This window comes from Bombus pyrosoma, linkage group LG4, assembly GCF_014825855.1.
Source record: "Bombus pyrosoma isolate SC7728 linkage group LG4, ASM1482585v1, whole genome shotgun sequence".
In the NCBI taxonomy this organism is placed as follows: Eukaryota; Metazoa; Arthropoda; class Insecta; order Hymenoptera; family Apidae; genus Bombus; species Bombus pyrosoma.
The window spans coordinates 5,468,296-5,485,877 of record NC_057773.1 but is presented as its reverse complement, the minus strand read 5'-3'; the positions used below and the strand labels follow the sequence as shown (position 1 = coordinate 5,485,877).

The window sequence follows — 17,582 nt, the reverse complement described above, 5'->3', positions numbered from 1 at the left end:
TGCCAGCATCTTCCATGATCACGCACCTCCTAACAGCATCTAGGAGAATCTATGTAGATATTAATTTCAATTTACTCCCACGTGACAATCGACCGACGACTCTGGTGTACCTTAGTTGAGGAAGCTTTCCTCGATCATCCGATATCAATTTATACGAGTAAGATTTGATAAGAGTAATTTTATATAATAAAATTTTTCCATTTTTCTGTTCTAATAACATATAACCGATATAAGATCATTGGATGATCACACGATTTTTCTTCGTATCCTTTGTTCCTGATTGCTACACCTATATCTTGCCACAAAATGTATTTCTCCTATGTCAATTATAATTAAGCATACCTAACTCCTCTCCACTATTACGACAAAACTCCAAAAACACGTCACATCTAAAACACCTGAATCTCAAAATTAGACCTCAAAAAACAGGAATTTTTAGCAACGGTCAATCGCTGCCAACTCACGTCATATGATATAATAAAGATAGCCACATTACTGTTACTATTATTACAGACTGGCATCAACGAACGTACACAGCTGTCAAGCGCGGATTATCTGCGATCCGCTAGTCGGTGTCACGTGGTTGAGAAGTCCCATAGCCGGCGTCCCACACGCCGGACGTGACCCACTTGATCCTGTCCGTAACCCGTGTCCGGCAAGCGGTAGCCGTCGATCTGTCGATCGATCGATCGATTAATAAATATACGGTTGGGCGAGGATCGCGCGGACAGGCCTCGAAGGCACACGAGAGTGCATTCTCGGCGTCAGAGCTGCCGCTAGAATTACGGTCGACATTGTCCCAGATTCTCAGACGGTGGCATACGGCCGAGCCACGGATTCCCTTCTCTTATAGCAGCGTGCGCGCGCGCTAGTTCGCAACAATACGATTTATTTACGTTGGTGCTCACCTGGAACGGGTATAGAGAGGTTTTTCGCGTGCCACACGGGCCTACGGTAAGCCACCGTTAACGAGGCGTGAACGTGCCGCTGAATTACGATTGTTTTCCATTTAGAAACGCGAAACACACACCGCCGCCGGTGACAACGTTGCGTATAATACGCGCGTATTAGTCGAGCAATAATGGCGAGGCTACTTTGAAGCACGCCGGTACACACGAATATAGTGAGTTGTACAAGGGGAGAGAGAGAGAGAGAGAGAGAGAGAGAGAGTAGCGTGCTTTACATGATCGACTAATATGCATGCGTTGCATCGTCGACGATCGACGAACGACGATGACGACGACGACGAGGACCATCGTACACACATGCGTTATAAGAGAGACAAGGAAAGACGTGTGTGCCACTGCATCGTATACCGTTGCTATCTCTGGTGTACCATGGTAATTTTTCATCGTACGTTGAATTATTAATCAGAAAACGGCAAAAGAGCGCGAACGTGTCCCCGCGAGATTAAAGAAGTCGCGCGGAAAGATCGGCCGAAGAAGAACGAGGCGAGCGCGCGAAATTGAAACCCGTATTACCCGCGCCGCCACCTCCCTTATAAATATTCCGTGTAACGATGCCTCGCGCTAGATTGATTTCCCAATTAAATGTAAATGAACTCGTAGCCCGGCGAAGGGGCGGAGAGGGGAGGGAAGCCGCGGAACGAGTTTTATAATGTTCAGTTGCGCGCGCCAAGGAGGTGCGGGCTTGAAAATCGTAGGCTAAGCACAGCGTGGCTCTGGTCAATAAATTAATTATTCGTCGAGGGCATGGAGAAACAGAGGGAGAGAAAAAAAGAGAGGAACATAGAAGAAGCCTGGCACCATCTTCTTCGACGCTGTCCCTTTCACCCCGATCCTGGTCAGCCCTCTCACCCTCCTCGATATTTATGATTCTCCTCGGTATTTATTTTGGCTCATTTGTCCATCGAAAACTGCCGCGTCATCGGGCCAGACTTTCAACTTCTCCTTCTTCTTCTTCTTCTTCTACTTCTTCTTTTTCTCTTTTTTTTTTTCTTTTTTTCGAGCCTCTGCTACCTCGAGGAACCTTTTCGAAGTCTGGTTGGCTGGTGAAAACCGAGGTAGACCCTTCTTCTCCTAACGATTTCTCTCGTAACTAGCGAGAGACATTGGTGATAGATGTTGTCTAACATTGAGTCATCTTGCGATTCGGAAGATTTTAACAGCGGTCGAAGGAACCGATAGGAATTGTGACCAGCGCTATGATTCACAAGCTTTTATCTCTAAAGAAAAGTGTGCTTTTGGCCTGATTTGTTCAAAATAATAGCAGAGTAGCTTGTGGCGTTTATTTTTACGATACAAAGAGAGGAATACTAAAAGAACGAGAGATGTAACCATTTGCGATGAAATGACATGTCATGCACGTCGATTGTCTCAAAGGTAACCGTAACGTATGTCCAAGCACGTCGCTTGATCTCGCTGTTTAGAAGTGGCTCTTAACGTATAAGGGCACACACTGAAATGGAGAGCGATAACGAAACTATATACATACTTTACTATGGTATTTAACCATATTAGCATTACATGTACGTAGATACCAAAGAAACTGAAATGTGATGAAGGAAACAAGCCTTTCTCCAAATACATTGGACGAATACATAAGCCCATAAAATTTCTATAAAAAATACAAATTGACCATTTCGATCATCCTGACATTTCCGGTGTGTATTTAAAACAGCAAGTAACTTTCAATCGCTTTGGTTGCACTCGTCACACGCGTCTATCGGTCACCATCGCCGAGTGGTTTAAAGCCATTCCTATAGCTGCTCCTTACGAAACATTCTCGTGGAAGAATTTGCCACGCGTGATCTGGTCTCCCCCGCAATTGTCGCGAATCATTTGAAGAGGCTCGTTCCGAAGGGGACGTAATCTTCGGACGGATCTGAAGAGAAGCTGTCGAGCTGAAAACGCGAACGATCTGTTTGCGGAGATAGCGAATGGCTATTTACAAAGAAGTCACCGGGATGATCGTGTTTTGTCCCGTTGGAGAAGCGCGACACCGTGTTTCCCATTGGCCATCGCAAACATTTCGGCTTCCGTTTTCAGGGTGGTTAACTCTGGACATTCTCCGATATTCACGGGGCCCACCCCGGGTATTTATTCTGGCTCATTTGTCCCTCAGGAACCGCCGCGTCATTCGAGGTAACCTCGAGCCGCAGGGAGACCTTTTTTTTTTCTCTCTTTTTCGTGCACCAAGGATCGTCCCTTCGAGAAGGTCTCAGGTGTTAACTAAAAACGAGTAGTAGACCGGCTTAAACGCGAGACGCCTGGAATTCGTTCATCCACGAAATTCCAACACGAGTCGAGGAAGAAAAGGAAAACTTTAAAGGAAATCGAGGAAATTCTTTTCGAGGTAGATTACCATTCGTCCTGTCATCCCTCTAGGAAAAAGCCCCTAACAACGATTTACAAAACCCATTAATACGTCAACGATGAGCTCAACGTTATGTTTCCACGAACACGTTCGAGATACCAATCCTGTATGGACATTATTTCGCATACTGGCGATCGTAAGAGAGAACATCTCTCCAAGACGAGATGCGTCGTTTTCTTTCTCCGTTCTCTTTCTTCCCTGTGTTCCTCCTTCTCTTTATTTCTTCTTTCAAATCGTGTCATCCCCTTCGCGTTCTAACGCCCGACTGCCGCCCGTCAAAAGGAGAACACGTCAAAGAGCAACGACGGCACACGGCCCGGTAGGAACGTCGCTCGAGAGATCGAGAAACTCGTTCAAAAGTAATAGCCAGGTCGTTTCAGCTAGATGAACGATCAGCCACCAAGACGGAAGGATCGCGACGAGGCACGTAAGACTTGCGTAATATCGTCGGGTAAACGAGATTCCTGAAATCCAGCTCGACCGATTATGTCAAATGACGAAAAGAGAGAGAGAGAGAGAGAGAGAATTCTCTATGGTTTTCTCTCCTTGCTGCGAAGGATGGACGATCGTCCAACGCAAACGCGGGAAGGAAATAAATTCTGCCGGTTGAGTATTCTCGGTGACGCATGCTCGTCGAATTGCTGCCCGTAATGAGCGACAGAGGATTTGTCGAGCTGTGCGCGATTCGTACGAAACGCGGCGAGTCCCGTCTCGGCAAAAATAACTTCTGGCTCGCCAAAAACTTCGTCGTAAGCACGAAATTGTATTTAAAAAACGACAGAAACAGAAACTCTCTATGTATTTGTTCCTTTTTCGATGCATGAGACTTCTTTTTTAAATAGAAACTATTAGTGTTAGATTTATTAGAGATTCGGCAAAGATATATATAAATCTACGAAACGAAGATAAGCGAGGTTATAAAGAAGGATTAGAGGTAACGAAATAAAATTAAATAACAGTTGTTAAGAGATTTGTAAGAAATGTTAAACAAGAACAAATTGTCTCGGCATAGTCAAGCGGGAAGACGACTTAACTCTGGCTTATCAGTATCTTGGACATGCTGGCAATTCGTTACTTATGCATGTGCTCTTTCATTTTTGCTAAAAATAAATTGTATCATACTCAGATCTGTAATTAGTACAACTGACTAAAGTGGAATGAATTCTCAGGTCCTGTCGACCTACCGTAGGTCGAGTCTACATGAACCTAAATTGATGTTACATTTCGATGACTATTAATTAACATATAAATAATTTTTAAACGTTTGATTTTAGTATTCGATAGAATTTTATTATCCTTCGCGTGTACCACGCTTTTTACGAGTAAAGTATTCCAAAGAAAAAGACGATATCTGAAAAAATAAGACGCGAAGAAGAAACGAGGTGATAGCGTTAAAGCTTTGTTTATTTCGAAGAATTTAGCGATCTGGAGGTGTGACGCCGGGGGGCCGATTTTCAGCGGATGATTCGTATCTGTGACCGCGCATCTTGCAAATGTTCCCACGTTAAATGAACGGACAGGACAACAATTAGCAGGATTCCAGGGACACGGGACTAGAGAAGGGCAGAGAGCGTACGTAATGGAGTCGCGTATCGCACAGCCATCTTGGCATTAACAGCCCATGTGGTATTATCCCTTGAAAAAGGGCAATCCTCGGGGGTTTCTCTCTGTGCCCCCGTATAACAGAGGAGGAACGGCAGAGAAGGTCGGTCAGGTACTTAAACACAAAAGTACTTAACCACGAACACCGAAACTAATGGCGCCTTCGCACCAGGTAAAATTTGCGGTCGTAGGATATCGGGGGAGGGTCTGTTTTCTATCTCGTGCTCCATCATCGTCGATGGAACCACAATTCAAAAGATGACGACCTTCGGCCAGACTCTAGAATTCTTCACAATTCTTCTTTTTCTTTTTGTTTTCTTCTTGCTTCTTCTCCTTTATTTACGACGAATTTACGAATAACGAGATCACAAACGGAACTCGAAATTCCTGAGTCCGATGTACTCGGTGGAATTTAATGGCCCCTCGAAAATCCAATCGACCAGCATGACGAGATACTATAAAGAATGTCTGAACGATGAATTCTCTGTTTCTAGAAGCATGCGAGCTTCGTCATCCTCGCTATTCACTGTCTAATCAAGGAAGAGAATTGCCTCGTTTCTAGTTGTGACGAGTGAAAGAGGAACTCGTACGGATCTCTGATCGGAAGCTGTTGGTCAAGGTCGCGCATTCTCAACGTAAAGAGAATATATAGCTCGGTGTAAAAATGAATCGACACGTGAATGCTAGGTTCACGAGGTGTCTGTTCGCTAGTCTCTTTTGCTGTACAGGAATTCCATCTGACAAAGATCCTGTCAGAGATGAAAAAAGAAAATTCCATCGGCGAACAGAGAGGGGGGATAGAGAGAAAGAGTGAGAGAAAGGGGGAGAGGAAGAAACGGCGGAGAAAAACAGATGGAAAAAGAGAAAAACTCTTCCCACGAATTGAATGCCGCTAGGAAGTACTACTCCAGGCAACCCTATTACCTATCGAATAAAAGCTGGAGATCTAAGAACGGAGGGATAGAGGAGAAAAACGCGGAAAAAGCTGGACAAAGGGGAAACGTAATTTCACAGATCAAGATATAGACCGTGCACCGTTCGACTGGATCTAAATCGCAGGACCGTGACCAATGGGGAAGACGGTACACCACTAGGATAGAGAGTTCGCGTATTTCCAGAGGAAATCTCGAGCAGCCACGAAGCTCACGGATATAATGCAATGGGTTCTTCTCTTTGAAGGGAAGTTCCTCTCTCCCTCTCTAGGCTCGAGAATGGCATAGTCGATTCCGGAGCAGAAAACATGCTGCCCAATATGGCGAAGAAAAGCCAGCGGACTCTCTTCCCACGAGCTAGACTCACCGGACTGATTGGCAAACAATTAGCAAGGAGGACGGTGCTCACGGTGCGAGAAGGGCACGATGAAGTACTAAACGCGGGATAGGCATGTATCACGCGGGCATCTTTGCTCGTGCATAGTGCGTACCAACGAGCCCTCTCACACCCCTTCGCGTCCTTCTCTCTGCCGCTCGTGTCTCGAAACAATGAGAACAATGCCGCTGGTCTTCCGCCGGAGCGGACAGACAAAGCCCAGTTCCACGACAAAACCATCGTCACCATCGTCACCATCGTCGTCGTAGTCGTCTGCTTCCTCGTCGTCGGACGTCGTAGCGACGCGTCGGTCTCCGGGCTTGGTTAAGGAACCAGAACGCTTGACAACGGGACCAGAGAGAAAGCTTACCAGGGAGCTAGACACTGAGGCATGGAAACAGCGCCGCTTCGCTATTTTCAACGTCTGTACACGCTTTATGTGCATGCTGCTAATAGAACATGAGTATTGCCTCCAATTTTAACGAGAATTCTGTCAATTGTTTCATTTTGTATGGCTTGTTGGAATTATCGCTACTCGGAAAAGTCTCTATACAAAATTGGCCAATTTTACTCTCATCGTCTTGTCATCTCGCTACTTAGAATCTTGATCATGTTATATAGCAACGAACTCTTTCTCCAACTCGCAAAAAGCTCGTAAATCTGTCGTAACTAATCTGACTTACAAAATCTTTTACAGTTACATTCCCAAACTTCGAATTAAACCTGGAACCTCTTTTTTTATTGAATACAGTACACTACACGCGTATGTATACCAGAAACTGGTGAAAAATGGGAGTAAGGAAAAGAAGAGACAGAGATAGAAAGAGAGCAAGAGGGAAGCAACAACAGCTATGTTGCTGCGTCCATTATATTGTTTTGAATTAAGCGCGCCGTGGCTGGTTGGCTGGGCTGTGTTTTAATATAAGGGTTTTGGATTTCACGTGCATCCACCGACCCCAAACCTACGCTCCCTTCGCGACCCCCGCACGCCAGTTTCAACCCCCCCACAGAGCAGGTCATCATGTTCCGTAGTTCTCCACGCAACGTAGAGCCCTTCTGTGTGTCCTCTCTCGTTCTCTATCTCCGTCACCCGTAGCCCTGCACGTTTCCCTTCCTTCCGCCCTTCCTTCTCACGCGCCCTTCCTCCTCGTATCTCTCTCTCACCCATTCTCTCGCGAAACTGCACTCCGATACGCCCGTTATTTTCAGCAACCCCGTCGAATCGAGTTCTTTTTAATTGGTGGGACGTTTGCGCGTTTCCGTGCGCGTACACGTACATTCTTTCTCTTTCTCTCTTACGTATTTTAGCCTTCCTTCTCTGCCGTTGATTTCTTTTTTTCTCTCGTTCCGTCTTTTTTTTACCTCTCTTTCGCGTTCGTTTCCTCCCTGTGCCTCTGCTACCACACGACGTTTCTTTCTCTACCAACACACGACAGTTTCACGTTTTCTCTCTTTCACGACCGTTGTTTTTCGACGGCTGCACGAATTCTGGGCGTCGCGACAAAGGAACGACGAAACGGTGGCGGACCACACTTCCCTAGCATTAGTCGATGTCGCCTAGTTCGAAGCAACAGACAGCCAAGGTTCCGGAATGTTAGCGCGCTAATGGCGAACGCGGCCCTCGCGACGACGCGCGGTCCATCCGCCGCCGCCTATCGATCGTTTCAGGCCCGTGTTTTTATTCCGGCCGCGATCATCGCGTCAAAGAATCCCCCGCAAAAAAGGCCTCGACAACCCGCTGAACAACGTTTCACTCGCTAACGCCTACCTTCCTTCCGGGAACGATAGGAATTTCGCATGTTTCGATGCATTTCCCACAAACTCGCGTCGTCCTGGAATAACGATCGTATTGCAAGCTGGAACTGATGCGTTGCGACTGATAAAATATTCTTTTGTAAGAAGTGCTCTATCAATTTAGAATCTTATACAAACTACTTAAGCTATAACTATTTACAACATAAGCATGCGTGTAGTATATTTTGAATAAATGGCTGCAGTTTATAAATACAGTTTTTTAATTTCGAAAGAAGGTACGAATTTCTTATGGTCATTGGTTTGCTGTTACTACGTGAAGCGAACACTCGTATATACAATACACGGAATAAATGATCAAAGAGTTCGTCAATCTCATGGTGTTTCATTGAAGAATTTCACGATCAACCGTACGAACAATCATCACCCTATAACTTTAGAAGCGCTATATTTTTAAAACGTTAAAAATTCGAAACACAAAACACGATAGCGAAACGTCCAATAAAAAGAAACAACGCAATCCTAACTTTGAATCCCAATAAAGGTAAATTTTTCCTATAAATCACTAAGAAAAAATTTCCATCGAAAGGGGAAGCAATCCTGATAACAACTCGAGGAAGGTTGAACATAACCCAATGCGCGGATTATGAAACTATTCAGGGCGTGAGAAGTAGAAGGAGAACAAGAGCGTAAAAAATGCTCACGGTAAAAGAATGCAGTCCAATTTGCACGCGACTTCCTAAGAATCTGCCAGCAGATTCCTGGTCACCTAATTGCCATTTTACGCGCGGCCTTTTATCGTGAAAGCCCCGGCCACGAAAGCCCCGGTTGGTGCCACCTCTCAAAGGCGTTGCCAAGGCACTTTGTATTCCGCAAAGAGCGCCGCTCACGGAACACGCGTTGTTTAGCAAATTGTCGCCACCGCGGTGCTTAATCAGCAGAAGATCGCACCTGCAAACCCCGAACACAAACCAGCTACTTGATAGTCCCTCGGGAACGGTTTGATCTCGTGACGCTGGCGGCGCACGTGGGCTTCGAGATAGCGCATGTCCCAACATTCCTTAGGAAATGCGTTCTAAATCGTTGGCATCGTGTCGTTAACGCGTTTTCTAATCGGCTCACGAACACCTTGGGAAACCGAACGTTTTTTACGAGACCAGAATTTCTCATTCCGGCCTCCGGTGGTTTAAAACTGTCGCACCAACCGGGACGAAAATAGAATGAGAATCGTGGAATGAAGCGGAGTAACTCGTTCGTTCTCTGGATTCGATCAACCGTATATACAGGGTGTTCCAGGGATAAATCAATGAAGGATCAAATTGTATGTTATTGATTATCGCTATAGTTTCCAGTTTAACGATAAAGTAAGTTGGTTTGTTAAGATAATTTGATAGAAAAAAAAAAAGATAGAACTTGTTACGACTCAGATTTGAAAGTGTAGCTGAAAAGAGCTGAATAAATTTCTTCGAAAGCAATTTGTATCGTTTTTATTTTCTATGTATATAAAGTTTGATTGTGATTCGATAAAGCTATCAATTCGTTTGACCAGTGAGTTAAACAAAAATTTAGTCCTTAATAGGTTAATGCGGATGCTCGTTGTATCGATTAAACCGTCCATAGGTAATCGGAAAACAACAAATTCGACGCTACGATAACAAATACCTCTATCCATAATATAAAATCAAAATATAATATACTGCATATGCCACTGATCGTAAACCACGATTACTCCAGACAAATATTTACGATTTTTCAATAAATCACACTGCTAAACACTTAGACAAATATCCATCCACTTGCTGAAAGAAATCGCTAGCGCCCGGTTTCCGGTCAATTATTCGAAACAGCATATCGCTGCGCTTCCGACGATTACGGCTAAAGAAACTAATGACCAAGTGGTGGTAGAACAATAGAACCAGTCAGCGAGCCAAGAGGCAGCTACCCGACCGTCTCTTCCATAGCATCGTACGTTCTCTATACGTCTGTAGTCTGTACATATACATATACATTAAAAAAAAAAAAAAACCGAGAGAAGAGAAAAAGAAAGGAAGAAAAACAGAGGGAAATAATCAGACTGGGAGCGTCCATTGACAGATTGTCCACGGTCCCGTGGCTCCTGTTCCGAAAGATCGACCGCGACAGCGATTCATTCACGAGCCGCGTGTTTGCAGTCGGATTTCGGGCGAAACTGCTTTCGCGCCCATTTTTGTTGGAGGTAAGCGTACGAGGGTTCGTCGAGACACGCTCGTTGTCGGAAATAACGACATAATGACATGGTAGAAGATGAGTGCCCGAGGTAGGTAAATCCGAGACAAGGTACGGGCCAAGGGTGCGAGCAGGACGGTGAAAGGGAAAGAGAAACCAGACTGGGTGCTTGGCTCTGGTAGGGATATCCAGTAAGGAAGAAGAAGGACAGGCCTAATAAGAGAAAAAGATGGACGGTTGGGTTGTGTGCGCACCGGCTTGGAGTCGGAAGCGTTGCTGACCATCGCTGGGTAGGCCGGTGGTTCATCAAGTCCCGACCAGTTGAAGAGAGCTCAATAGGCACTCTCCGAAGTTCTTGGCTACGTCACGCAACCCTTTATCGCATCGACTCGGTCTAATTTTATTTACGGTTGATCGCCGGTCCGTAGACGGGCGTGATTCCATTAGAAAATTCACGGGAAGTGCATTGAGCGCCGCGTTTACGGAATACGATGCACGAACGAGTTTATGTGGTAATTATCCGGGGCAACTAGACTCCGCTAGAAATGTGGAACGATATCAGCACCGTCTTAAGTACTTAAGTACTCTGTACTCTGGCGGGCGATGACTGGTCTAGTTGGCTGATGTCTGACGCCTGTAGGTTTCCAGATTTCATTAGCTTATCTTATCTTTCTCTCCGCGTTACAACCGTGGTGTAAAAATAAAATTAAAGAAAAGAAAAAAACGCACATTGTTAGAATCCATACGTCACGCATTAACAAGCATACTTCGCCGAAAAAGGAGAAGAGAGAAAAAGGCGGCGTATTCCGAGTCTGAACGTAGAAGAACCATTACCACCATCACTTCGTCACCCGTTCCCGACGACCGTCGACGTTAAGCATGATCGATACGAGGCGAATCGCGGAAAATTAATGTCCGTCTCGCGGCGGCGGTGCTTCATCGACCGTGAAGAATCGACGAGGAGGAAGAACGGGTTCGCGGAGGATCCTCTACTACTACTGGTTTCGCGAGCAAACGCAACAGCTCCAAGCACGTGAGATAGAAAGATTCGGTATAGGATCGTCCTTCGTTCGTAAGTATTAAGATGCCTGTTGACCTTGTAAAGAACGTCATAGTAGATCCAAATTGTTGGAATCAACGAATAAAGTCAATCGATTAAAATATCGTGTGCAAATTAATAACTCGTAGTGTATAGAAAATTGTGACAATTGTTTGCAGAAATTTTAGAACGAAATAACAATTATACGAGCCTTTCAGTAATCACGTCGATCAACTCCGTAAATTGAAAAGTGCAGAATAGTGATTATCTGAAAGACAAAGTCTTCAACGTTTTTATCCATCGTGTCGCGATACCTGGTTTCGGTTGTATCACGAATTTAGAACCACGTTATATAGAACGAGAAAGAGAGAAAGAGATCGAGAGACACAGAGGAATATGGGATCAACGATGCTGAACGCGGCACGCTCTCTTTAACACTGAATCGGCCCAATTTTGCCCACTATTTAGCGACGCCATGCTTCACCGCAGTCAAATTAGCCGTCTGTCCAAACACGCCGCTGCACTCGTATACACTCGCGTATACATACACACGCAGAGATAAACGCAAACGGACCCGCGAATCCACTCGGCGCAACAATGCTATTCGCTCGCGTGTACACGTGAATCTGCAAATTTCATTCATCTCGACGGTTCACGGGAAGAGGACAAGGGGGTGGAGAGGGCAGGCTCTCTCGATTTTAGCCGGCTTTTTTAACCCGTCCCCCACAACGAGCGTCGACATCCATGTGGCACACCTATAGCGTGTCTCGTTTCCCCCTTTTCCGATTTCACGCCGATCCTCGTTAAATCGCTATTGTCACGTACTTTCGATGTAAATCATTCGCGAAACAAGTTCTCTCGAGCACGACCGATTTCCCGTGTCCGATAACCGAGCCAAGTACAAAGTGACGAAAGCTCCTACAATGGCGTGCAAAAATCTTCGTCCTCGTACATTTCCTTACTTTTCTTCTATCGTTACATAGAAATTTTCTATTTGGATATTATCATATTATTGTTGGAAAGTTTCTGTTATTGAATGAGACGATAATTTGAATAATCTTTCAAGAATACGTAAACACTACTGAATTGTATTAAATTTAAAGACTGCAGAAGAAACGCGTAATCAATTTTCGCTTGTCACATGGATTAATTAATTAATCTTATATCTTGAAAGTTATATCTGTATTTCAATTTGAGAGGACGTTTTCTTTAGGACGTTTTACTACGTTGACCTTTAATAAAATGCCGTTTACTTTATAAGTTACATCCTATATAGTTTATCGTATCGTCTGTTATCTAAAAGCGTTATACCCATAAAACCAATAGAGTATCACTTTTCAATCGCAATCGTATTCAAATATTCTCTTTTAATCGGTAAATAACAGGATTCCATAAATAGACGATAAATAGCTTTCATTCTGAAATCTTCATTGGTAAACTTACATCTACAAACTAGATCATTCTAATCAAGTAAAATGTATGCTAGTCTTTCTGTATGACATAACAAAAACATTCAGATTCGCCAAATAACACGCATACACTCAAGTTGGTAAAAATCAAAGTTGGTTCTCGGTAATCCGTCGCGTTGCTTATAATTCAATATTCGTTAAAATTCCTGAAATCCTCGCTCACGGAAGAAAAATCTTTCCGAGCGAATAGCTCTCGACGCCACTGACTACGCAGAACACAGTTGACGCACACACGATTTTAACGCGGAACGAATTCCATTCGCGTAATCGCTAATGCAGCTAATTGCGCGCGGCTGACACGATGCGATACCCTTTTACTTTCCCTTAGATATTTGCGGCACTAACGCGGCTCTTTCCTCTCGGAGAGCAGAGATAAACTAATGGAGAACGCGCGCATTGAACCGCGCCGCGAGTTTCTCTGGAGCGTAAAAAGAAGTCACCAGAATGTTCTCCCGTTTGGTTACGATTAATCGTTTTAAAGACGTCGCGGAAAGAGAAACAATCCTAAGCGCCGTTTCCAGGCGGCACTTTATCATCGAGGCCGAGCAGACGCGCGAACGTTCGCTCGTAAATAAATCGTGAATCCAATTTGTGGCCGCCATAAATCAATACGGGAATCATGATTCTCAAAGGGCACGGAGAACGCTTCGAACTTCGACTGTCTGACGAACCGAGACCGGCGACGCGTTCGAGTTCTTCGCGATTAAAACCTTTAATTGCCTTGAAAATGTCCGTTTTCTGATCCAAGAAAATAATCCACGAAGCCATTAAGTCCGATGCGGAAGAGCAACGTTATACGACATCTTTGTAATTTCTTAACGGTGATGCTGTGCAACTTTCTTATTTATATTTATGTTTTGTTTCATCGAAACGTTCACATTCGTCGATTTTAATCGTCACGGACGAAATTATTGAACATGTAAACTATCGAATAATTCCTGAAGGTATCGTATAGGGAAAGTCAGGTGTTTCGAAATTGCGGTCGTGTCTTGTACGGACCGACACTTTGTCCTTGAGCTCTTTTCTCCAACAGGTAAAACGATACGAGAAACAATAAAATGATGAACACTCACCATAGACACAGGAATGGGTCCTCCGGCGCCATTGGGGTAGGGGTACGGCGAGACGAGGTAGCCCATGTTGAACGACGAGGTATGTGGCGTCGGATCCACCTTACCTGTTTCACAAATCAAGAGAAAAACAACAGGTGAGCAAGACAGCTTGAATATTATTAAGAATTATCAAGAAACAGATCTCGAACGTGCATTCGTTGACCAGAATTATTCTTAATCCTTCGAAGGCTGACTTTATCCTTCGAACTACTAGTTTCGGAGAAAAAATATTTTGAACGCTTGATTTTTAAATATTCGTTCATCTATATTCGTTCGTTTTTCATTTTTGTTTATCTTGCAAATTCATTCGACCGAACCTTAGATCCGAAGACCTGATTTTTAAACAGCCTACGCAAGCAACAGCTATTTTCGATTTAATTTCGACAAAAATAAAACAAAATGTTAATTGCTCGGATTGTATATTTCGCCTCATTTTTATCTGTAATAAGATAACGGAACGTCGCAGCTGCGGTTAAATTAAAAACGCGTTAAAAGGCGAGACACTCCGCTACAGGCGTGAAAAACCCAACGAACCAACGACGTTTATCTTTTCACGCTTATCCGGCGTAAATAGTCTCCGAATAATTACATCCTCTGATTTTTCCTTGCCAATTAAACGCAGAGCTACTCGCACGCAACTTACACGCACGATTCCAGGCATTCCTCTAACCATCTTCCGCTGGTACGTCTACATTAAACCAGTTCCATTTAATGGACTTAATTCGCGCTCATCTAGTAGATGCCACCTCGACAAGTCGTTCGAGAGACACCGAAACGATGTGTATCGCGACATCCGCCCCTTGCGCAGTTTACAATTCTTCCCTAGAAACCAACCGGTAGTCTGGGCCCTTTAAGCACAGTTCGAGAATGGATCACGATACCGGAGAAACCTTTCGAGTTTATCCGTTCCGCGAAACTGGATCGCGGCGAGCAACAAGAATACGTCGGCGAGCGACGGAGGACTCTCCTCGCCAAGTGATACCGATCGTCTCTTTGGTCCCGGGGCCTCTCTTCTCCCGATCCGTTGAAGGCGTATCCTGTCCCGCTCGAGAAGCCAACAGACACGGTCCCCGTTCTGCGAAACTCGATCGTTTCGAGAGGTAGAAACCTGCTTTCAGGATTCGAACTGATAACTATCGTCCTTTCTTCTCTTCTTTTCTGCTCTCTCGATCTGTTGCTCGTAGTCGCGCACGAGGGCTGGATGGTGAAATCAGGATCGCATCCCCTCGGGTCTAAGATCGTTATCAGAGGCGAGCGACGAGTATCTTTAGGTGATCGGCAACGCCATTATTTTATGGAGAGAAAGTATCACCCGTCGGTGGTTAGGGCTACGCAGTAGCGGCTGCTATTAAGTCGGCCACGATGGATCGCGAACGCCGCCATAAACCTCTCGCCGCCGATGGAGTAATATAACAACCGGAGCCATAAAGAACGGTTGGAAGATTCGCGGCCGAAAAATCCTGACAACGAGCTCTGGACATGCTGTACGGTGCGAGTATCGGCGACGATAACAGCCAAATGATCTCGGTGATCGACGTAACTGCCTGAGTATTATCCTTCCGTGACACCCGATCCGCGATCGAGTAAGGAAACATAACGTGCAACTTGCGAAGGTTGAATGGAAGGTGAGAAATAAGATATTGATATGAAATCAGTTATATGTTGGTACGCTTATTAGTATGTGTGTATGTATTTACGTAGCATATTAATACAATTAATTGGATAATATGTAAGAACAGTTTCCCAGATCAACGCTACCTTTGTTATGGTAGATCTGTTCACGTATAGTTTGGATTTATTGACTTTCCTCGTTATCAATGATTTCTCATTCAAACAATACACGTTCAAATGACTTTATTTAATCAAATGTCAGATATAATTAGAACATGACTACGACTAAATTAATTACGACTAAAATTTCTTTATTTATGAACTATCTACTTTTTAAAATTAAAAATTATGTCATATTTATAATCGTAAAAATTAAAATCCACGCACCCGAAACTAATGTAATTTTATTCGCCAACCCTATTGTTATTAGAAATAAAGCGAAGAAACAAAGTTTCGTTAATAGATAAGCCGCTCATTTAGTAACTTTCAGACATCCTGTATGTCAATATCGAAACCATCGAAGTACGGATGCTCGTTTTACGACGGAGATTTATAGTCGCGAATTTTGACCCAAGTCACGGAGCTCGAGTCTAGCCCGGCATGGCGACCGAACGATTTAATATGTTCTGGCAGTACGCGGCGCGATGCTTCGTCTCGCGTTCTCTGGAAAAGGTCAATGGTCCCGCGTGCTCGAGGGACGATCGAGATCATCTCTCCGCGGGCCTCGAACGAAGAATTAACTCTTTCATGGTCGTCGCGAGTCTCGCCGCGCGTGTTTCACGCGGCTGCTGCAACCGCTCCTTGCCGAAGTATTAATTAACCGCGTGGTTCTTGGCCGCGCGACTGATTTATCGCCGTTTACCGCTAGCCATCCGGTCGCGTTGCTCTCGTTGCGAATTGTCGCGACGCCGTTACGACCCATTTTCACGGGCGTCGATGAGAAATCGACTACGAGGGAACATCTACTCGCGTTGTAATTTCCGATTCATGGCTAATCTTCCTAGAACTGATGGCCCTTGTGAAGGCTACTATGTATTAGTTAATAGAGGCACAGTCTACGATGATTCACAGAGTCACAGATCGTGGATGCTATAATATATTTCTCTGCGGAAATGAATTCTTTCGTCCTTGTTTTGCAACGATCGAAAATAAACGTGAAAAATTAATATTTAATCGCTTTCAAGACGTTATATGAATCGCTCCATATATCTGTGTTCCTGCATTTACATTCCCTAGCTCGAGTGAATTGTTGAGCGAATTGAATCATGAGAATACGGGAAGATATGGTATAGTAACAAATTAAGTAAATTACAACTGCAATATGTATGTAAGTACACGATCGTCCACGTATCTAGTAATAATTTGAACAAACCAAGAATACTATTCCATTTATCTGACATACTTAATATGTGCATATATAATGTATTGCAGCTATAAAAATGACATCTCTGCGTATAATAATAAAGTATCGTTTAATTTCATCGAATCGCGGTGTAATATACAGAAGAGCAAAACAACAAACCGCGTACACGAACGGTTCAGATGAAGGAAAAGGAAAAAGACACAGCCTGAACTTATTAAGACGCGAACAGGCGCGAAGACCGTGCCGCATCGGCGCAATTCACACGGACTGCGGACGATTAAATTGTCAGCTACGCGGCTCTATAAATAACGCGACACGCAGCCACTCGACTGGCTCACGCACGCGACATACCGGCCGCGAGGAATCGCGTCGAAGGATCCTCGTTTTACCGCCGCGCGATGAAAATCGTATTTCGTTCCGTGCTGATCGCCAACGGAGCAAATAGACTTCGCTTTTAACGAAAGTTTTATCCGAACCGTGGCTCCGAGCGTCGCGATAAAATTGTCGCTAAATCTTCCGCGAATTTGTCCCGGTTTACTCGTGCGTCGTAAAGCTTCCGTTTTATTGGAGCACGCTTCCTGCGCAGAGTGAATCGCGGCCGCCATTTTGGAGGCTGATAAATCGGAACAGCTGAGGACAACTGTTGAACGAGAGTGGCGACGATTCTTCGAATTCTTTGGAAAAATTTCAGAATATATCCCGATTATCGTATACCATTGGTGATCCTGTTAATACTTTGCGCTTGAAACACGAGATGTTGGCAGCGTTAAAATGGCTATTCTGTT

At 44.5% G+C, this 17,582-nt stretch overlaps 1 protein-coding gene across 1 annotated transcript in view; it reads right to left on the bottom strand.

Moving 5' to 3' along the window:
- The window catches only part of LOC122566945 (protein pangolin, isoforms A/H/I/S), a 283,097-nt gene that overhangs the window by 232,817 nt on the left and 32,698 nt on the right, over nucleotides 1-17,582 (bottom strand). Inside the window, exon 3 of the mRNA XM_043724926.1 lies at nucleotides 13,785-13,888. Within this exon, the coding sequence (XP_043580861.1) occupies nucleotides 13,785-13,888 (104 nt within the window). The remainder of the gene's footprint in view (nucleotides 1-13,784; nucleotides 13,889-17,582) is intronic.